The sequence below is a fragment of the Salvia miltiorrhiza genome, chromosome 4 (genome assembly GCF_028751815.1).
Source record: "Salvia miltiorrhiza cultivar Shanhuang (shh) chromosome 4, IMPLAD_Smil_shh, whole genome shotgun sequence".
NCBI classification, from domain to species: domain Eukaryota; kingdom Viridiplantae; phylum Streptophyta; class Magnoliopsida; order Lamiales; family Lamiaceae; genus Salvia; species Salvia miltiorrhiza.
The window spans coordinates 5,241,937-5,266,280 of record NC_080390.1 but is presented as its reverse complement, the minus strand read 5'-3'; the positions used below and the strand labels follow the sequence as shown (position 1 = coordinate 5,266,280).

The 24,344-nt window shown below is 34.6% G+C and overlaps 1 protein-coding gene across 1 annotated transcript; it reads right to left on the bottom strand.

Moving 5' to 3' along the window:
- Window positions 1-18,566: 18,566 nt before the first annotated feature.
- LOC131022891 (uncharacterized) lies at window positions 18,567-19,640 on the bottom strand. Its single transcript, XM_057952435.1, has 2 exons — window positions 19,514-19,640; window positions 18,567-19,180 (listed from the first exon to the last, which is right to left on the bottom strand). Exons 1-2 carry the CDS (start codon window positions 19,638-19,640, stop codon window positions 18,567-18,569), a joined length of 741 nt encoding a protein of 246 aa, XP_057808418.1.
- Between the last annotated feature and the right edge of the window lie 4,704 nt (window positions 19,641-24,344).

Genomic DNA, 24,344 nt, shown 5'->3' with positions numbered 1-24,344 from the left:
TATTTCCTTTCCAAAATATCAATTAAGTAAGTTGCATTTTAAAATATGATTTTTGAATTTAAATAAATTACTATACAAACTTTCAATATTTTTCAATGAAAAGGTCGAGCAATGTTATTTGGTTGTAATAAACTTGGCTAAAACAAATTTTACCAATTCAATATTAATCACCGATTTCCCCTAAAAAAAATATACCGAAATAAATGGGAATTCGTATTTTGATTGTCGTAATTTAAAACCGTCTTTTTTTTTTTTTTTGAGGAAAATTTAAAACCGTCTTAAAGTTACAAAATAAACTACAACTCATATATTCTTTATGACAATTAATCTTAAATTTAGGCACTTAGTTGGTACGTAATGGACATTCTAATAAAATTTTGGGAGAATATATGTCACATATCATAGTTGTTACCATTCTACAAAAAGATGTTTTCATCATATATGAATTACCATAAACTATTGATGATTAATATTTTTTTATTATTATCTCTCTGTCGAAACAACGTATTCATAATCTAATACGCCTAAATACTATTTTAATATCGTCATTTAGATAGTGGATTTGGTTGATAGGCTTCTGGATTTGTTTTAGCATACAATAAGTCAACAACCAAATAAATATGCATGTATTGCTTTTCTGTTATTTTTATTTTAATATACGAGAAAAAAAAGAAACGTCGTTTTCCAATAATTAAATTCAAACTACATTTCTCCGTTCACTAAAGCTAAGCTTAATCCACCGCAATTTTATAAATATACATTAACAAGTACTATATATTATCTTAAAGGTAGGCAAAACAATTACATAGAAATAGGGCAATAAACAAATAAAGTTGTGTGTGAGCTATTCAAATATCAATTACTAATACTTTTGTTATAAGAGAATAATGGATATTGTGTTATCGTAAATAAAATAATATATACTAAAAAATCTAATTAATATTATAAAGAATTAATATTATAAGAATGAATGGCAATACAAAAGGTAGCTATATAATTATGAGTAGTGTGAAGAAGATGGTGATAAATAATGATGCCCAAACGAGGAAAAAGGATATTTTAATACTTGCAGTAATTGTTACTCTTTCATTAATTTCCTTTAGTGAATTGTTTTGCCTTTTTTATGTAACTTTATTCATTTATTCGATGGACATGAGCGTGGATCAAGTAACAAAGGTTCCATAAAGTATAATAATTAGCACAGAATAAAAGCAAGGCATCCTCATCCTCATCCTGCTCTACTCAAAAAAACTCTTTTTCGTTTGATAATTCGTGTACCAATTATGACAAAGTTTCCCACATTTGTTAGCTATTTTGTATACATTGATAGCATAGGTTTTAGTAATCTACTATTATGATATGAGTAATGCTAAACGCCACATCGTGGCCATCCACAATTTACCTAAATAAAAAATAATTTAATTTGTTTAACTTATTTTTTAAAATAAAAATAAGATTTAGTTATTTTATCATATTCTCTACATTGTAGTTATTTTTTTGCAATTTTTTTTATTTTTATTAAAAAATAAATTTAAAATAAAAAGTGCAAAAAAATAAAAAAATAAGTACAATGTAGAGAATATAATAAAATAATTAAATCATATTTTTATTTTAAAAAATAAATTAAATAAATCGAGATTGTTTTTATTATATTAGTGTGTGGGTGGCCACAATGTGGCTGCATAGATTTATTGTTATGATATTGACAACTCCCAACCCGAGAACAAAACAAAAAATTAAAAAAACCTAAACCGATTTTGTATTTTATAGTGAATTCATAAAAATTTGTCAATTTATCATACTTATCACGATTTTAGGTGGTTGGTAATTTCGATCAAAATCAGCCGATGTAGATATCATATTATAGATGCGTAATCATTTATAATCTTCCTTAATTAGGTAATGATTGTTGTTATCTTTTAGACTTATTATCATGGTTTTATATGTTCAATAATGTTGTTTGGACAAAATATGTTTAGATAAAAAAAATGGTTAAATATTTAAAAAAATTGATTTATTTAAAAAAATTGGTTCAAAATAAAAAAGAGTTTAGTTAGTTTTTTTTTTCTCCATATTGTAATTTTTTTGTAATTTTTAAATTTTTTTTTTAATAATTACTTTTTTTAAGTACAAAAATTACAAAAACATAATAAAATTAAAAAATACAAAAAAAACTACAATACGAAGAAAACAATAAAATTAACTAAATCTTTTTTAAATTTGAACAAATAAATAATTTTTTAAAGTATTTAACCTTTTTTGTCCAAACATATTTTGTCCAAATAACACTACTCTTTTGTGTTCAAAATCATATTTCCATGCTGATATCAATGGTTTCGTGCAGCCCATAAAAGATACTCCATCCGTCCCACTTCAAATGACTCAATTTCTATTTTAGGTTGTCTCACTTCAAATGACTCAACCCAAATTTAGAAATAAAATTAGGTATTTAACACTACTTTTTGGGTTGTCCCACCACCACTTTACACCTTTATCACACATTTCTTAATCTTCGTGTCTAATTTTTTTGGGTCATTTAAAGTGGGATAATGTTCATTCGAAAAAAAAACAAGATTGTTGCGCCTAAAAGCCCATTAGTATAAATGAATCTATTGTTTACTTTAGTGAGGCTTAATGATCTTGATAGATTATGAATGAGTCAAGCCCAGATTGCGACGATCTTGACGTAGTAGGAGATAGTCGAGTTTAACAAATCAATAAAGAAGCTCAGACCTTATAATTAACGTTGATTAACAAGAAGGAAGCGTTGAAGAAGATTGACACTACACTCTTGAGTTTAACAGCTCACACCCTAAAAAAACTATTTTTAAAAGTCACATTTATTCTCTCAAATCTCAGTATGTGCTCCTAAAATAGTTAGAATATGTTTATTCATTTTTTTTTTTTGATCGGTAAAATTAAAATTTTATTAAGATTAAAAGCAAGGCACCAGAGATGCCAATCAAAACAAGAAGGAAAGATTGAAACCCTTTGAGCACCACATGGTGAAAGGGATTCTCAACTCCAAAACTTTATAGACCTCATTCCAACTCCAAAGTCTACCCTTGATCTGTAAAACAAGTCTCTCAATATCCCAAATCTTTCCTTGAAAACGACTCTCGTTTCTTTTTTCCCATAGTGTCCAAACCGTTCCCACCCATAACGCATTTAGCAATCTTCTTCCTTTCTTCTTTTTGGCAGCAGAGATGAAGGAAGTGTAATGATGGAGAGTACCTCTAGGATTTGCCGTTTTGATGTGTATCCATTGGAAGATTTGGTCCCACACCGCCGCAGCTTTCGGGCAATGAAGAAACAGATGTTCCGTCGTCTCCTCTCCAGCGACGCAGGCGTTGCATCCTCTCTCTTCCCAGCTAATTTGAATTTGTCGTCTTCTTAAGTTGTCACAGGTAGCCAAACGATTTCTAAGACATCTCCACGCTGTCACCTTGGCTTTGTGCGATGTTGGAGCCTCCCAAACCATAGCCATCTCAGCCGGTTGAGTTTGTTGCGCCTCACTGGAAGCCGCCACCAAATCATAAGCCGACTTTGTTGAGAATTTACCGTCCGTAGTTGCCCTCCAACTCCATCCATCAGTTAAACCTGTAGAAGGGACAAAAGCAGCAACAAGTCTCAAAAGTTCCTCCACCTGTCCATTCTCTATTTCCCTCAAATCCCTCCTCCAATTCACCGACCACACCCACTCTTCTCCTTCCCAAAACCCACTCTCTCCGACGAGGGCTTTCTTATTCGAGCACAAGTTATACAATCTCGGGAAAGAGAACTTGAGAGGTTTGTTAACAGCCCACACGTCCTCCCAAAACATTGTATTCATCCCATCCCCGAGACTGTGTTGAAGGTGATCAATGAACCATCTATCGTCGCTTCCTCCCCCTTTCTCCACAATTTTAAACAAAGAAAATATTGATTCATAACCCACACAATCGGTTGTGAGAATGAGACAAAAATTTTAAACAAAGAAAATATTGATAAGGTGATAACCGATTGTGTCTTCAGAGTACAGACCAATGTTTAACATAACCCTTTTTAAACAAATAAAAAGATGTCATTTGACATTAAGTAATTAAAAATATATGATAATAATAGAAAAAGAAAAAAAAATATTTAGGTTGGAGTGGATAATTGATAAAGTATAAAAATTGTAGAACTTATTTTTGGACTATAATTTCAAAAAAAAAATTAGCACTCTCAATACACTAAACAATTTTTTTTCTACTCTTAATACACTCCATAATTTTTTTCTTAAAACTCGTGTCGCTCATTTCTTAAAAGTTCTTTAATGGACAGAGTGGTTATTAATTAGAGAATGATGAACTCTTTGCGCATCCACATCGACTCATTTCAATTATGATTTCGAATTTGCCAAAATCGTAGTAATAGATTTTCAATATCATACTTTATATGTCCCCAAAAAAATTGTCTCTATCTATTTAGTTTTTATTTTGTACATGATTCACTATTAATTACTCCATTCGTTTTTAGTAGCCTCCATTATACTTCAAAACTCATTCACGCTCAATATTTACAAAATACTCACTCTTTACTTTTATAATTTGATGAGTTCAATACTACCATTTAACACTAAAATCACATCTTTTAATATTTTTATTAAAATCTGTGTCCACACTTTTTGTGGACGAATAAAGTATATAATTATAATTTTCTAAAAATTATTTTTATATAATTTTATTATTATTTAATTTTTTTACTATTTTTTAATAAAATTTGTGGCGTTATTTTTGACATAAATTTTTGGGGATGAAGGGAGTAATAATTAATTGAAAACCAAAACATTTGCTTGGTTTGACTTTATCACTCCAGAATTTCGATTTCATAGTATTTATTATCAGTATTGTGTCAGATATTTGAACTCATTCAATTTGAATATTCGTAAATTGAATACTAATAGCAAATGAAACGAATTAACGCGAGACATGAAGATTACGTGAGAGCAGTGGGCCCCACCCTCACCCCACAGGCAGGCCCACGTTGTTTTTGCAGCCGTTAACGTTGACGGTGACGGCGGCCCCCACATGCGAGTGGGAAAAATTGGTTGGTATCGGAATCGACGCCAACCATTTTCGCGCCACATGCTTGAACCCCCCTCCCTTGGCGGGTCCCACCATTTGGACGGCTGTTAACGTCTCTTATTATTGTCGGTCACAATTACAGGAATCATGCTTCGTAATCTTGCTCTTTGCATTTCGCTAAATTTTCTTATTTTACTAATTTCTTGCTGGATTTTTCGCAAACTCTGCTTCAAGTTCATTGATAAATACTTACTCCGTTCCAGTATAAATATATCATTTTTTATAATAAAACGTCCCATTATAAATATTTCATTCTTTTTTATAATATATTCTCTTTTTATATTTAATATTTAAAGGAGTAATTGCCTGTAAATTCCTAACGTTTACACGGAATTGGTTTTTGCACCTTTTTTATTTTTCTTCTTTTAAATACCTAACCTTTCATTTTTGTCTGGAATTTGTCCGGTGACCGATTTTTACTGACACTGGCGCCGAAAATGCCACTGTGGCAGCCGGAAATTAATATGGTGGAGGAAAAAATATCTAAAGAAATTTAAAATAAAAAATACATGTGGAAAGAAAATTAAAAAGAAAAAGAAAAAGAAAATGAAACCCCCCCCCAATCGTCTTTTCCGTTTTCCCCCTTCCCCCCACCCCAAACTGATCACCGGCGCCGCTCCCTGCCACCTCCACCGCCGCCACCTCCCCTTCCCCCACCCTCTGCCATCACCACCACCGCCGCCCCCTCGCCTTCCCTCACCCTCCACCGCCACTCCCAAACAGAAGCACACAATTTGAGGGAGAAGAGTCGAGCCCCCTCTGTTTTCTTCGAATCCAAGCTCTGAAATCCGGACTTCAGCGGCGACGCGGCGCACGAAATTCAGCGTCTGAGTTTTTAAAATTATGCAATTTTATGGTGAATTCGAATTTTTGGTTTTCTAAGTTTTTGGATTTTGGATATGTTGGTGCGGGCCGGCGGGGAGGGAGTTGTGCTGGTGTGGAGGGAGAGAGGCGGAGGCGGAGGTGCCTCTGTTGACTGTTGCCCGTCTGTTGAGGAAGAATTTGGCCGTTGCGGTCTGGGGAGGGGGAGGGGGAAGTGGCGGTGCCGAGGTGGGGGTCGGATTTGGGGATTTAGGGCTTTGGGTTGTAGTGCCGAGATGGGGTTTGAGGGAGAGACGATGGCGGCGGCTTCGCCACTGCTGTCGCCGAAATTTCAGAGAGGGAAGGGGGAGGAGAAGGCCGGCGAGGTCTGGGGAGGTGGAGGGGGCGGCTGGAGTATGCCATGGCGGTGGAGCGAGATCCAGTGGAGCGGGTGGTCACGACCTGGGGTTTTTGGTCGTCTGCAAAGTCTACATCGGTGGAGTGATATCCGGCCGGCGTCGAGAGGCAGAGGGCGGTGAATGGCGGCGGCGGCGGCAACAGCGGGTAGGGGGAAAGGGGAAGTAGGGGGGAGAGGTGAATTAGGTTGGGGAAGATGATGATTTGGAATTTTTTTGTTTTTTTTTATTATTATTTTTTTGCCACATGTAAAAAATATATTTAGGTGTCAATTCCGGCTGCCACCTCATCAATTCCGGCTGCCACAGTGGCATTTCCGGCGCCGGTGTTAGTAAAAACCGGTCACCGAACAAATTCCAGACAAAAATGAAAGGTTAGGTATTTAAAAGAAGAAAAATAAAAAAAGGTGCAAAAACCAATTCCGTGTAAACGTTAGGAATTTACAGGCAATTACCCCATATTTAAATAATTTATATCAATCAATTTTATCTACTAATTACACATTATCTTAATCTTCATGCCTAAATATTATACGATACTCCCTCCATCTTACTTCCCTTGACCTAATTTTTGAATCGTCCCATTCAACTTAGTATGTTTCCTTCTTTGATAATAATTTTTTATTACAAAAAATATGAATTCACATACTTTATAATACAATCTTACATTCCTAAATAATCATACCAAAAAGAATTAGGCCAACTAAGATGAGACGAAAGAATTATATTTATAATAGTAATTCATTTTGTCGACTTATTATTAACACTCAAAAATTATGGCCGACATACATTTCTAGTTTGAGTAAAAGTATGTGGGACCCTTACTCCATTTTAATTATGTTAACACTCACATAAAAGATGAGACTCTTATTGCACCACAATACATCCAACCACTTTATTAAAATTAGTGACATTCTCAATTGGATACTAAAAGTTGGGACATAGGGAGTACATTAATTATATATATGTTAATATTATATACCACTTCTCGATCAAAAAAAAAATATTATATACCACTTCGTCCCATTATAAGTGACAATAAAAATTTTGGACACACAAATTAAGAAAATGTGTAAATTGATTAAAAGTGATATGGCCGACACTTTTTGAAGGATTAAATATTGTCAATTATGGAAACATGTCACTTTTAACGGGATCACCCAAAATGAAATACATGCGATTTTTAGTGGGACGGGGGAATAATATAATTAAATTTTTTATTTTTACTGATTGACAAAAAATCAAATCAGAAAACTTATTTAAAAAAATATAAAGAAGCCAAACTAAATTAACAAAACAAAAAACAAAAAATCAAACTGTATTTTAATATTTCAATTTGAACTGATAGATTATTCAATTTCAAATATTTTGCTCACTTCTAATCACACTCATACTCATAGTTTTTAGATGATAAAAAAAATTGATGTTGTGTGATTTATTTTTTTCTTTTTTTTTATTTATTTTTCTTTTCTCGCATTGGCTGACAAATAAGTTATAAAATATTGTAAAATCAAAATCACGTCGAAATTAATGAATTATTAACAGTTACCCCCGCCCTATCTATAATTCTATATGAGAAGGAGATTGGATTTCAATTTTCAACTATAGACTTCATACTTTTGTCGTGTTATAAATAATATTCCCACAAAATATAAAAACAAACAAATTAAAGAAGGGCTCCACGAAACGTCATTTTCTCAAATAGAACGTACGCATTCGTGCCAAGATATACCTACTAGCAAGATTATTGTTATGACACAATATATAACTCTCATTTTGTTATGATAAAATTAAAATTAATAAGTTCTTAGATAGCCCCTCGAGAAAACTATTTAGATTTTAGAAGCCAAGACAAAAAAATATTTAACTTTCATATATTTACATCTTCACTATCATGATGAAAATCATACGTATGACGATATGAGCACTAGTGGGGCTAAGAGCAATTGCGTCTGGGTTCGACTGAGAGGCTCGAGCCAAGCCTCGACGGGCTTGATGGCAAGCACGAGGATAAGAGCCCGGCTCGAGGGTCTAATATAAGACACGCACTATGCATGCGCTTCTTTTAAGAAAAAAAATAAAATATCATTTAAAAAAAATGTTTAAAAAAACTAATTTTATTTTAAATTTTAATTAAATATAGCTTCTCTTTTTATAGTGCATTGTACATTGTAGAGAATCTCACACTCTTCGATATGAGACTCAATATCAAATTAAATTAATGTAGATTCTCTTTTTATAGTGTACTACACATTGTAGAGAAGTCTACACTTTTCGATGTGAGATTCCATACAAAATCAAATTAATTTAGTTTTTCTTTTTATAGTGCATTGCACACTATAGAGAAGCCTACACTTTTCGATGTGAGACTCAAAGTGTATGTTTCCAAATAGTTTTAATTGTAATTTCTATTTCTATTTTTTTCTATTTTTATTATTATAATTTTTAATTTATACATTTTTTCTAATTTATTGTAATTTTCAAATTTAAATTTTTAAATTTTAATATTCAATATATATTTAAAATTTGATTTTTAAAAAATAAAATTAAAATCTATAAATGACCCATATTGTGGAGGGGTGACTTTAAGGAGGGGTCCACCTCTACAGAGTCCTCTAAAGACTAAAGGGGCTCTCCATTATACCGTCTAATTCCCCATCTCAATTTTATTAAAGTTACATTTAGATTTTCCTTATGATGTACTCCCTCCGTCCCACGAATCTTGGCACGTTTGGATTCGGCACGTAAATTAAGGAGTTGTAGAACCCAAAATGAAAACGTGTCAAGATTCGTGGGACAGGGGAATATCATATAATTGAAAAAAAAAAGAAAGTAGTGGCGAATTTTTATTCTCCCTATTCTCGAAAAATTCCAATTTCTATATGACAATTTGCTAATGACATAAATTGAAAAAAGATCAACACCGAACACATGCTATCAAATAAGTGACATCCCAAATATAATTCTTCAGCATTTTTTTGTTTAATCATATCAGACCAACACAAAATCAAGTAAATAAAAGGCAAATCCGATTACTCTATAAATAAGAAAAGGGAGCATTTGATCCATCGTGATGACAATGAAGCATATATGGTTAGGAATAAGTGGTAATGAAAAGGAAAGTTGATGAAACATATACTATTTGACTATGGTAGCCCATGTTACTGAGATCTATGTCACTTAATTAATGAATCCTAACCCATGTGTGGGGTGTCGTTTTGTGGCTTGTTCTCCTCCATTTCTTGAATTGCCACCATGTGCACATATCTCTACCCCTATAAATCATGTGTTTTTATTACTCCCTTCGTCCCACGAAGCATGACACAATTTTCTTTTTGATTTATCCCACGAAGAATGACATGTTTCTAAAAATGACAAAAAGTTTACCCTTTATTCATATTTTAACTTTTTCACCCACCACACTTAACACACAAAATACCAATTTCTTAATTCCCGTGTCGAAAAGAACTGTGTCATGCTTCATGGGACGAAGGGAGTAACTTTATACTTTATAAATGCATGTTTTGCCACAACTTAACAAAACTCTCTCTCTATCATATATATATATATTATGATAGTAATTCATATTTTATATTATAAGAGGAGATTGTAGTATACCACGGTATATTCTTTTAAAGAGAAAGAGTAGTTTGTTCACGCTTTTCTTGCGCTGTCCAACTCCATTTGCATGCATGAATTTGCTATCAAATCCAATTTGTTGTGTGAATTGTGCGAAGTTATTGATTAACTCAATTTTATTCTAAAATTTTACGATATGACATATTAAAAGGAATAACAAAAATTCTAAATTATGACACTTATTTGAAGATGGGTGGAGTATAATAGGACGAAAACAAACAACGTTTAGAGTGGAGGAGCATTAATTGCACTTTGGAAACTCTATTTCATCTTTTTGTGTTTCACTCGTGTCCACTTATATCTTTTTTAATTAGAATTTAGTAATCCACAATTAAAATTTATTCATTCATAATTAAGGTTTAAAATTGCAGCATGCCATTTCCTCATAGGAGTGTGCCACATATTTCATTTTCTACGTGACTGTAAACTTTGAATTTAAGATTTTTAAAAGACAATTATCTTACTATTTACTTAAGTGGTGGTGATTATTATACAAGAAAATAATTATAATTTGATGATTCAAAAGAATAATATAAAAAAATATTTGGTGGAGGATTAAGCCCCCCTTAGGCTGTTGTGGCAGATTCCAGTCCATTTGAAAGTCACCTAATGGGCCGGTATGAATCTCAAGCCCAAAATTTAATTATCCGTTTATCATTTTATTCAATTCAGACCCAAGTTATATTAGAGCCCAAAATCTTGTATTTCGTGTTCCAAATTCCAATATTAAATTTATTATATTAATAACATATTTTTATAAATTGTTAATCTACATTAATCACTGAAAATGAAGCTTAAAAAATGATATGTCCTAATTATATATAAAATAATCAACCCTAATAATTATTAATCATTAATTTAAAATATTAAAATTAAATGCCAAAAAATAATTACATTCCCTAATTGTATACAATTTAGTGCTCGTTTGGTTCAAGTAGAGGAATGGAAAGGGAATGGAATCAAATAAAGGAGTGGAATTGTAACAATAACCATTATTTTTATTGAGTGTTTGGTTTAACAATGGAAAAGAATCATTAGTAAGGTATTCCATTTCTTTTGTTTCCCCTCTATTTTGAAGGGTAACAAATTGGATGATTGGGTTACCCTCAAGTAAGGGTAATGGTTAACTCATTACCCAAACCAAACAACAAGTAATGGATTCACTTACTTGATTCCCTTTCCAACCTCTAAAAACACCCAACCAAACGTGGGCTAAGTCCTCATTAATTACGAAAAATATACAAAGACACACTAATTGTTTTTTGAAAGACAAAGACACACTAATTTGCAATTGAGGATTAATGTTGGAAAAAAAAAAACTGATGGTGTCCCCTTGGAGACTGATCAGCCTCCTTGTTGGACCATAGTAAATTCATCTATTTTTCTCGTATAGATGCTACCAATATACTGTCTAAATTCTCCTATTTTTATGGTATTGTGAAACTGCTCCCTTAATAGCTTTAGAGTTGGAAATATAATCTCTATTGAGATTTGTACTAGAGTGTTGAATTTAGGGGCGATGAACGGTCGGCTGTACAAGAATGATATTCGTTTATCAGTTAAACGGGATGATTATATAAAGACGGTTATACGAATAACCGAAATATTTGCTCCAAAAACTAGTGGATTGCATGCATATAATGAGAGGCGATGGGTGAACAAAGGATAAGATTAGTTAAGAAGTTTAACTAATTTAATCCTTTCGTAGGAAAAGGAACCTAAATAGTTAGGATTTTTCTTGGAAAGTATCGTCGTGAATTCCCTTCCTTCATCGTCCCCGTTTCCGTACGTGTTTCTCCACTAATTAATTAGCATTAATGCCAAGAGAAATAAAAGCTTTTATCAAGCCTTATTATACTGATTAAACATAATCAGAAATCAGTTGTTGAAAGGTTATTGAATTGAGAGATTTCAATAGTTAGTTCATATAGATCTCTTGGCATATTATATATATATATATATATATATATATATATATATATATATATAGGAAAGTGGAGAAACATAAACTAGAAAAATTAAGTATTAGTTTGGTTCAAGTAGATCATGAATGGAAAAGAAATTAATGGAATTAAATAAAGGGGTGGAATGGTAACAATAATTATTACGTTTATTGAGTGTTTGATTTAATAATGAAAATGAATAATTAGAAAGAATTTTCCTTCAGGGTCGGGTCCCCGGGGTGGAATGGTAACAATAATTATTACTTTTATTACTTTCTACTGATGTCCTTTGGATTTGGTATGTTGTTTTTTATTTTCTTGTTTGTTTTGTTTGGAGTCTTGTTAGCAAGAGCCGGGACGGTCTAGGGGCGATGGTTCAGCTGGAGCTTCTGAAGCTGTCTCTTCCGCTCTCCTTCTTTTGTTGGCTCTTTTCCTTTAGACGAATACTCTTTTTTCTCTTTAGGGGTTTTCCTTTCGAGTTTTCCCTTCTAAAGTTTTAATGAGGCTCCGCCCTTAATCTGCTTTTCCTGTGCTTTCAATGATTTTTCTTTTAGGTTTTTTTTTCTTCTAATAAAGCTATATTTAATTAATTAATTAGTAAGAATTTTCGTTCTTTTGTTTCCCCTCTTGAAGGATAACAATTTGGGTGATTGGATTACCCTCAAGTAATGGTAATACTTAACTTATTATTCAAACCAAACAACAAATACTGGAATTAATTAATTGAATCTATTTCCAACCTTCAAAGACATTAAACCAAATATGGACTAAGTGTGAAATTGTAGCGGAGCTGTCTTAAATTGGTAATGCATATTTATCCTATCCTAACTATAAAAATAGACTATATAAGTAAATGACATAATAGTTTATTTTTATAGTTAGGAACAAGAATTTCATGATTCACCCAATAGCCTATCACATATAAAAACATGAAGTATATCATTACATGTGGGTGGCCTAGTGGCCGATAATGTGATTAATGTCTGAAATCAAAAGTCTCAGATTCGAGTCCATTGTCACGCCATCGTCACCTTCCTCGCCACAGCCGGATTCGTGAGGTTGGCACACTCGATTCGCGAATTCACTTTTTTTTAAAAAAAAAAATTTGGGGAGATTCGCCACATGGCGAATAATTCCGTAAGAATCCCACGCGAATCGCACCCGCACCCACCCTCTGCGCGTATCTGATACTGCAATGTGCTATTTTTGCGCGAATCCGTGCATCACAACACGCGATCTTTTAAAATATTGTATCCTATATATAAAAAAAAAATACTCCATATATTACTATTTGCTCTAAAATTAAATAAGAGTTTAGGGGCATATAAGTTGTTTTTGAAAAAAAGACCCAACTTGTTTCAAGAAAACAGTTAATTAATTAAAAATCCTACTAGTTTTAATCATTTGATCAGTTGCAACTTTAAGTATAATAACTCGCATCTTAAAAGTTTTATCATCCAAACAATTGAATTAAAGCTTTCATATTACAACATAATTAGGCTCGCTCCTTAAAGTGATGACAAAAATAAAGTTTTTAATTAGAGTACTATACTTATTTTTCTTATTCAATAGTTACGTTACAATGTCCGATTATTATTTCTAAGTGAAATTAAAATATATCAGTGGACTAAAAGCAATAACTTTCATTATCCCTTTTAGATAACGCACTGGATTCCTCAGATTCTCCACTTGGTTTCCATAGACAACATCTTTTATACATTGTTTACCTAAAATTTCCATTAATCGATTTTCAAGAAAGCCCACTTTCCTATTAGCATTTAATTCTCTTTACTTGAGTTCACTAACATGCAAATGTGACATATTGATTATTGCCAAATTACAAATAGACATAGCTAATCCAACTATATAAAAACCCTAAAAGAAACCAACAAATTAAAATCAATCAAATTAACATGGCCATTACTATTCATCCAATTACTTTCCATTTGGCGGTGGTGATGATCGCCGGAATCATAGCTATGAGTGGTGAGCCCGCGGCAGCGGCGGCGCCACGCCCTCGGCCATCACCGCCACCACGAGCATCACCGCCGGTGTCGGGGCCGGGGCCGGTGCCGTCTCCGGGAGGCGTCCAACAACAGTTTAGCAACATGTATGATTTCTTAAGGAATTGCGCATTTTATATGCATATAACAGCGCCAAGATTTTTCAAACCCAATGAAAAATGTTGCACAAGTATTAAAAAAGTGAACGTTCCACTATTTTGCAAAATATTCTTTATACCAAATACTGAGAAAGTATTTAGTCCTCGTAAAGTCGCCCGCGTCGCCAAATATTGCAACGTTCCTCTCCCTGTCAATTCCAGATGCGGAAGTAAGTCTACCTATTATTTATTTATTTATTTATTTATTTATTTATTTATTATTATTATTATTATTATTATTATTATTATTATTATTATTATTATTATTATTATTATTATTATTATTATTATTATTATTAATGCTAAATGCAGCTTACAAAGTCAAGGCAAATCCGCTAAGTATCGAGGAGCAACTCAGCCAATGAAGTTCGAGGAATATAAAACAATATAATTTGGACAGCATTAATAATATTGTTTGAGGGAACTTTAATTAATCCAATGTAACATGTTCCTGCGAATATATCTATTCAATAAATATTAATATAATTTATATGTAGTACCTGATTTGATCGATATGAAATTCGATTATTTTTTGCAAACTTAATTAGTGCGATGTGCACTTGTTGATTAATGATGATTTTTTAAATTCTGTCATAATACTGGAAAAACATAACTAACTTTAAAGCTCTCGAGATTTAATTGTTCAAACTCTTTGATTTTGAACCTAATTAAGGAACTTTTTGAGGGATTATTTCCTTTAATTTAGATCTAAGACAACCATCCAACACATAGTTAGCTCAAAATATGATCTTAAAAACTTAAAATCTACCATGAGATTACTTAATCTTAACATATTTCATTACTAATTTTTCACTTTATAAATCAAAAATAGATTTCCAAAGCCATCAACCATGCACTACAACAAAATGTTATATAGAGATTTAGAATCCACCAAATGGGCTTAAGTCTCATAGTCCAGTAAATGCAGGCCTTTGAAGTCCAAATAGTATTGGATCAGATCTCATTGTTATTTTTCATTTGAATTTTTGGGGTTCTATCTTAATTGCATCATCAACGAGCATCTATAGACTATAGTGATGTCGTGACTTGGGGTGTTTGATGAAATATTTGTATACTTAGTAAAATAGTTTATACTCATTGGAAGCGTTTTAATAGTCATCATAAAAAACAATGCAAGTTTCTATAAATAAGAGGTTATAAGACCATATAAGATGTTTTTGAAAAAGACCAAACTTGTTTCAAGAAAGAGATAATTTGAAACATATCCTACTAGTTTTATCATTACAACTTTTAGTATTTGTTTTTTTTTTTTTTTGAAATTACAAGAGGTATCCGAATATAATTAATTATGCAACTCGCACGCAGGTGCGATCTCACCACCACCCAAACGATGGGAAAATATCACCGCACTCAGGCGAGAAACGCCCTGCGTGTGGGACTTCAACACCAAACAATACAATACCGCACGTATGCGGGAATACAACACCACCTAAAATGGGAAAATATCACCGCACGCAGGCGAAATTGAACCCAATACCTCTAATAAAGGAGAGTCTTTGGGTGCCTCAGCTTAAAATTAAGTTATTTGTAAACGGTAACTTAAAATTTTATCATCAGAACAATTAAGTTAACTTATTCTTGAATAATTTTTACATATAGTAGTTACATAAGGCTAGACATTTAAAAAAAGAAAAAGAAAAAAAGACATATAAGGCTAGACAAATACCCTAAATCAATCTACTTATGAAACCTCCCTGTGCTATGCATGGTTAGGGCATTTTTTACAATTTTTAAAATTTGCATATTATGTAAAAACATCAAATTAAACATTATGATTATGAGTTATATTAATTGATAACAAAAAACAATTTCTGTTAATTTAAACATTATTTTACTTGAAATGGTGTATAATAATGATATTATCAATTCAATAGATATAATATTAAATTTAATGAGTACATACTAATAATTAAATTTATAAAGAAAAAAAGTAAAATTACGATAAGAATACAATCCGAGATTTTTTTTTATGTTAACCAATTTTTTTTTTTTATCAGAAAAGGCATATTATTAAAAAAGAGAACGGTACCAGCGGTACCAGAACAGCTTACAGAAGAGAGCAAAAAAGCTTTGGTGAACACCATTCCAACAAGGATGGTTCCCAAGCAAAAAAATCAAAAATCTTATTCCAACTCCACATTCTAGTCTTAATCTCCATGATCAAGCTCTTAAACTCCCACACCTTATCCTCGAATCTACAAACATTCCTCGTTCTCCAAATCACCCAGAAACTGAGAACTCTTCTTGCCATTTGCCAGAAACACAAAGGAAGAGAAATGTTCAAGAATACCTTGCGGTCGAGCCCAGCTGAATCCCGTCCAGCTAAGAATATGATCCCAAATCATTTCGGATTTTAGGCACTCAAAGAACAGATGAGTCACCGACTCCTGCAAATAAAAACAGGCCACACAACACTTCTCCACTTCTCCTACTGGAACATTTCTTTTAATTAGATTGTCACAAGTTGGAAGTCGGTTTCTGAAGACTCTCCATGCTGTCACTCGAACTTTCTGAGGGGCTGGCATATCCCACAAGTCTGCAAAAGATTTCATCTCCTCCGGTTCTGCCATTCTCTCCTCTCTTTGCTCCCTAATTGCTTGAAATGCAGATTTGGCGGTGTAGACTCCTTCTTTATGCGCTCTCCAAATCCATTTGTCCGCTGAGCCTTCTAAAGGATAGAAACCAGAAATATGGCTGAGCAAAGATTGAGTAGCCTCAACCTCCCTGTCAAGGAGCTCCCTCCTCCAATTGAGATTCCAAACCCATCTCTCATCTATCCACTCCCCCATTTCACAGATATTCCCATTCTTTTTATTGCTGAGAAGGAAAAGACGTGGGAATAAGGATTTAAGAGGCTGCTCCCCCTTCCATGCATGAAACCAGAATTTAGTATTTCCTCCATCTCCAATCTTCATTTTCAAATTTTTTCCAAACCATGCTCCTGCTTCCCCGACTCCCAGAGCCACAATTTTCGGCCACCACCCTCCACCCGCTCTCCGCCCTCCTCTCTTCAGCATCCCTTCTTCTCCCCATTTCAATTCACCGAATAATGACTTGATAACTCTAATCCACAAAGATCCATCATCTTCAAGGAATCTCCAAAGCCATTTCAAAATCAAAGCATTGTTAAATCATTTGATATTTTTCAAACCAAGTCCCCCTTCTCTTTTTGGGAGACAAACATCTTGCCATTTCACCCAAGTAATCTGACTTCTAGACTCACCTCTTCCCCACAAAAAATTACCCAAAAGAGAGTTAATCATACTAACCGTTGCTTTTGGGATTGGGGAGAAGGATAGCTGATAAATAGGTATTGCCTGAAGCACCGCCTTTGCAAGGGTGATTCGACCAGCTAACGAAAGGTTCTTATCCCTCCATCCCTGCATCTTCTTCCTAACTTTTTCAACCAAGTAATCCCATTCAACTATTTTGTTCAATTGTCCTCCAACCTTTATTCCCAGATAGTTGAATAGGATTGTGCCAACTGAGCAGTTCAGTAAACTTGCCTTCTGCAGAAGGCGTTCGTCGTCAATCCCGATCCCTATGATGGAGCACTTATTGAAATTAACGGCCAGACCCGAAATCCACTGAAAAAAAACTCAAAACGTGCTTGATTGTTTCCACATTTCTTTCATCATTGTCTAGAATAAAAATTATATCATCCGCATATTGGAGATTTGACACCTTCACCTTATCCTTCCCGATCTCCGCTGGTGACAGGAAACCCCTCTCCACCGCTCGTGTCACCAGAAGATGTAGGCCTTCCGCCACAAGTAAAAACAGAAAAGGAGACAAGGGGTCCCCCTGCCGGAGACCCTCTCTAGCTTGAACTCGCCCGCTGGTGAACCGTTTAAAAGAACATTCGTTGTTGACGAAGACAGGCAGCCATTGGTCCAACATCTCCATTTAGGGTCGAAATTAAATTTCTCCAACAATATGTCAATGAAGTCCCACTCCACCGAGTCATATGCTTTCGCAAAATCGATTTTGAAAATCAATCTTTGTTTCCTCTTTTTCTTTGCTTCAGAAATAGCTTCATTCAAGACAACGACCCCATCTAAAATAAATCTGCCACTAATAAAAGCACTTTGATTCTCCGAGATGATCGGGTCCATCACTGCCTTCATTCTCTCCGCAAGAATTTTGGCAAGGATCTTATACAAGCTACCAATTAGAGATATTGGTCGGAATTCCTCGATTTTATTTGCTTCTTCTTTCTTGGGTATGAGCACAATGAAGGATGGGTTGCCTCCTCGAGGTATCTTGCCATTTGAATGGAACTCATTCATCACCTTTAAGAAGTCCGTCTTGATAATCTCCCATGTTTTTTTCCAGAAATGAATATTAAAGCCATCCGGACCTGGACTCTTGTTTGCATCGCAACTCCAGATTGCTTCCTTTCTGAGAAGGGACGGATCAGCCAAGATTTATCTTCAATTGTGAGTTTGTTGGACACAAAATCTGGAGGAAATGACGGTCAGACCCTGTTCTTTCTTCTAAAAAAATTCTCGAAATAGCTTTTCACCTTTTCCTTTAGCTCCCTCAAATCCTCGATCCACTGATTCTGAAAAAACATACCAGCAATCTCATTCTTCTTTCTCCTTCCATTGATGGCTTTGTGGTAGAACCTCGAGTTCAAATCACCCTCTTTTGCCCAACTGGTTTTAGCTTTTTGATGTAGCAGGCTGGCTCTTTTCTTTGCTTGCAGAATCAACTTTGCTTTGATCTCATTCCTTTTGATGTATTCCCCTTCATCTAAACCAAGAGTATCATCGATCAAATCCAATGTTTCAAGCTCATCCTTCAGAGCTATGATTGAGTGATCAATATTGCCGAAAGTGCACTTGTTCCATTCTTTAAGGGCCAACTTCACCCTTTTTAATTTTTCTTTGAAGACAAAAAAGCTCCACCCTGAAAGGTTCTGCTCTTCCCAAACTTTCTGAACCACTTGCAAAAACTCCCCGTGGGAAGTCCAGGCATTGATGAATCGAAACGGTTTTGGACCCCAATCCACATCTTCAGTCGATAAAAGGATAGGGCAATGATCCGAGATTGACCGTTGCAGCCCTCGACCGTAAGAAGCAGGCCAAACTGTGAGCCAACAATTATTAACCAAAAATCTGTCTAATTTACTTTTACACGCTCCGTTCGGTTGATACCAAGTGAATTTTCTTCCTTGAGTTCTTAATTCCACCATCTCACTTTCGCGGATAAAGGAATCGAAAGCTCTTGCTTCAGAAGCACAAAAAGGCCCCCCTCTCCCTGCCCTTTCCCATTTCTCCCTTATTGCGTTAAAGTCCCCCAGAACACAAACACATTTATCTCCATTTTGCTCCACAATCGATCGAATCAAGTCCCACAACACTAACTTCTCCGAAGTAACCATCGGTGCATAAACATTAATAAAACAACACTCTTGATTACCTGAAACCCAAGTACCGTTGACAATCACCGCTCCTGGGATGTCCCAACAACTTGAAGCTGTGAATTTCCTTCTGTTCCAGATGCTCAAAATACCTCCTGATCTCCCATCAGAATTCCGAAAAGCCATCCCGGAATTATTTGAACCCCACCATCCATTGCAAAAATTAAAGGAGGAGGTTTCTAATTTTGTCTCTTACACGAAGCATAAATCAATATTCTGCAATCTGATCTGGTCTCCCACTTCCTTTTGTTTCGCCACACTTCCCAGCCCTCTTATGTTATATGAAAGGATCTTCATGAGATAACTTTGCTCCTCTCTCCCAGCTTTCCTACATCGTTTTTCCTTAATTGTTGTGAGAGAATTTGTTCTGCTATCACCTCATCTTGAAGGTCACTAGAGAATCCCAGATTTTTTCCAAGATTCCAAATTTTCGCCCCTTCTTCCATCTCGTCTGCCCTCCTTCTAGCCGGACTCGCAACTTGACGATCTTCGTTTGAAACTGCATCCACTCCGACGGCATCATCTTCCTCTAAATCGGCAATGAATCTTCCCCAATTCTGTATTTCCTTTCCTTTAATATCTGCTCTTCTTTGCTTTTTGGAGAACTTTTGGCAATTTTTCTGAAATTTCGTTAACTTATCTTGAATCCCTTTTGTCCTAGGAAGCTTTTTCCTGTGCTCATGCTTCTCCGAATTCTCCTGCGAAGACACCATTCTTTGGGTCGTCTCTCTTTCTTTCGAAATCAAAGAAATCTCGCCGGATTGTGGAGTCGGCGGGATGGAACTCTGAGTAGAGCCAGAGAGGTCACGGGTTTCACTTGGAATTGGTATCTGGGGTATGGATTCTCTGACCTCCCGAAAGTCTCTCTCTGAGTCCTCTTGAACTGGGCCGGAACAAGGACAGTGGGCCTCTTTTGACACAGCCCCTTTTCCTTCATTTTCCTCAATACCTTGATTTAAAATTTGGGCCTCATTTTCAAACTGGGCCCCTGATTTCGCCACTTGGTCCGGACTTTCAGCGGGATAAAGAGTTGCATTAAAAGTGGGGGGACATTCAGCCGACTTTTTGAGCAAATCAACCTCGGGACCATGAACCCTAACAGAATCCAACAAAGGATTCGAAACGATGCATGCCTGAGCAACTGAAGGGTCACTCTCCTGATCCTCGGAGGCCGCTAGACTTCCGATCTCCGCAACTATCGGAGACGATGATAATTCTTCCCACGACCACTCCGAATCTGAAGGAAAATCCTCACACTTTTTGTCTTCTTCCCAGGGTAAATCATCATGGCATGGAATCTCCTCAATCCTAATTTGGAAATTGGCTCCGTCGATTCTGCATTGCAGAACATTGTCAATCGAGTGCAGACCAGTTGAAATTTGGACGAACGCTGCATCAAGCTTTTGCCTATTTTTCGTTCCTTCCTCCAGCTTGAGAACTCTACCCAGCTTTGCACTTGCGAGATGAAAGAATCTGGAGTTCCACGCCTGAAGTGGAACCCCGATCCATCTGGTCCACACGATCCTCTGTTGGTGTACATCCACATACCTCCAAGGTCTAGCCCATTCAAGCCAAAATGACCTCCATTCATCAAGCTCCGACAGAACCTCTTTTACTGATAATGTAGTTGTTGGTTGAATCAAAATCAAATTACCTCCAAGAGTAACCACCTTTAACTTCCCTGCACACTCACAATTTATTTCTCCTCCAACTTCTTACCACAAGAATTCTGCTTTTAAGCACCCTGTAAAAGCTCCTTTTAACCATTCTTTTTCGGTTTCCTCAGACTGAAACTGTAAAATCTCGTCTTCCGGAGTTTCATTTGATTTCCTACCAGTAAGAATCTCTTTGAAAGTAACACCTTCTTTTCTATTGTTGTTTGCGAATCTCACCTTCTGGTTTGTCAAAGCAACGTTTCCATTGTCAGTGTCCCTCAGAGCCTTCTCCTCCTTGTCCCTTCCAAACTTTGGCTCATAAACCCTAATCTTATACGAACCGATCCATAACTTGTTCAGGTCTTGTAAAAAATCTTGCTTATGAGTCACATTCTCAAATCTCACAAACCCAAAAGATTTTCCTTTTAAATCTTTTTTCTTTGGGCAGTAGACATCGACAACTCTCCAAACTGCTCCAAACTTTCGTTTAAGAAAATCTATACTACAATCATCCGGGATATTGTTGAAGAAAAATGTGGTTGTTTTGCTAAGATCAACTTCATGCCTCCTAAACTTGCCAGCTGTGGATCTTTGTACTCCACCTTCTTCTTGTCTCCATCGAACAGAGCTTCTCCACCCTCCTTGTTTTGAAAATCTGGTGTCCATGGAGGAACCTCTCCTCGCCGGGGCGTGCTCGGTATGAATAGCCGGATTCCCTCGTCTCCTGACCTCTCTCCATTCGCTCTCCATTTTTTCTATAGTGAAGAGATTGACAACTTATCAATTCATTTACTGTTGATTTATTAATTTTAAAGCTACTAAATTCGATAATCCTAAGTATTTTCATCGTATATTCAATTAATGTCATAGTATATTTATATATTCAACATTGATTTACACCCACACACAAACACACACATATATATACACATATTCATAATATAATATGTTAATAATTACTATAGATTGTAAAACAAATAATTATAAAGTAATCTTATTTTAAGCAAATAATAACTAAACCATCAATATCAAAAGTTTATAATTAATATTCTAAATAAATAGGTTGGTTAAATAAATTAATTTGGAAACACTAAATATTCCGTCGGTATTTTCCATTTTGCAGCACTAAATAAAAATATTTTTATTCTAAAATCACTACAACAAACTGGGCGGTTACCGACGAAATATTCCGTCGGTATTTTCCATTTTTCGTCGGTAAACACGATCACAAACTGGGTTTAATTTTAAAATAACCGATGAGCATAGGAACAAGCTAGGCAATCAAGATAGTATAAGTTTTAAAGAATCACAAAATCTCCTGTACACCCAGGTGTATCATACACTCGAGTTGACCCGTACCCACATCCTGACCCGCATGCTAATCCAAACTCGCATCATGACCCAAATCGTGTAAATGACACTATTCAGTTATATATACAAATGACATTGATTATAACTGACATTATTCAATTATATAAATGACACTGTAACATTTTAAAATGTTATATTGTCATTTTCAATCTTATAGTCTTATTTAAAATATTATAGTGTCATTATAATTTTATAGTGTAAATTACAGAAAATGTCATTTATATTTCTGAATAGTGTCAATTAGACACAATGTCATTTACAATGTTATAGTGTTATTTATACGTAGTGTTATTTGTATAACATGTCAATTACAGACAATGTCATTTGTATAACCGAATAGCGTCATTTACATGATTTGAATCAGGATGCGAGTTTGAATCAGGATACGAGTCATGATCTGGATACGGGTCAACCCGGATGTACCCAAGACCACCTCTTAAAGAACAGACTCCAAAATAAATTTCATGAATATAGGTTTAAAATTCGACTCCTAAAAATAACAAATGGAACTAAATTTTGAAATTTGGCACTTATTATAATTAACATTATACATTATAATTGTGAGTATTTAGTCAATATGTCCGATTATTATTTTCTAAATAAAATAAAAATAAATTAATGGGCTATAAGCAATAACTCTTATATATATATATCATGGTTAGAACGTTTGATTTTTTTATTTTTATTTTTGAGAAATAGAGCGTTTGATTTTTATCCACTTTAGTTTCCACTTAAATTATCCACCATATAGAAACAGCTAGAATTAATAATCATATTAAATTATTAATCTACGTTTTTACGTATACAAAATTTACCGTACACGAACGAGATCGTAATTGCTTCGATCCTTCTACTAAAATTACTCAAATATATATCCAACGATTTTCAAGAAAGCCCACTTAAATTCTATTTACTTGAGTTCACTCATATGAAAATTTGACATATTGATTATTGCCAAAACACAAATGCATATATCTAATCCGACTCTATAAATTAAAAACCCTAAGAAAGCAACAAATTAATTAAATCAAATATCACAAATGGCCAATATTCCCCTTATAGCGGTGGCAACGACCCTCATGATCGCCGGAATCATAGCTGAGCCGGCTGCGGCGGCGGTGCCGCGGCGAGCATTGCCGCCGGTGGCGGCGGGGGACGCCTTTAGCGACATGCTCGGTTTCATAAAGGATTGCGCTCTATATATGCATATAAGCTCACCAAAAATGCTGAAACCCAATGAAAAATGTTGCACAAGTCTTAAAAAAGTGGATGTTTTACAATTTTGCAAAACTTTTTTTATACCAAATACTAATAGTGAGAAAGTATTTAGTCCTACTAATGTCGCTCGCGTCGCCAAAACTTGCAATAGCCCTCTCCCAGTTGACTCCAAATGCGGAAGTTAGTCTCGATATTTATTTTATTTTATTAATTACATATATATATATATATATATATATACATACATATATTTCATAATCATATATGCTACCACACAGTTAACTATTTTATTTTTATTTACAATTTTGTGTTATATGATGACTGACGATTAAATTTCTAAATATGCAGGTTTCATTGTGAAGGAAAATCCGTTAAGTACGGAGGAGGAGCTCATGAGCCAATGAATTTTGAGGAATAAAACAAATATTTCATAAAATAAATTTGGGTAGCAATAATATTGTTTGAGTGTTAAATTGGAGACTGTTAATCCATTAATTGTAACATGCATACATGTTCCTGCGAGTACCTATTCAATAATTAAAGATTAATATATATATTTATTATTTAAATTAATGTTATGTCGTCC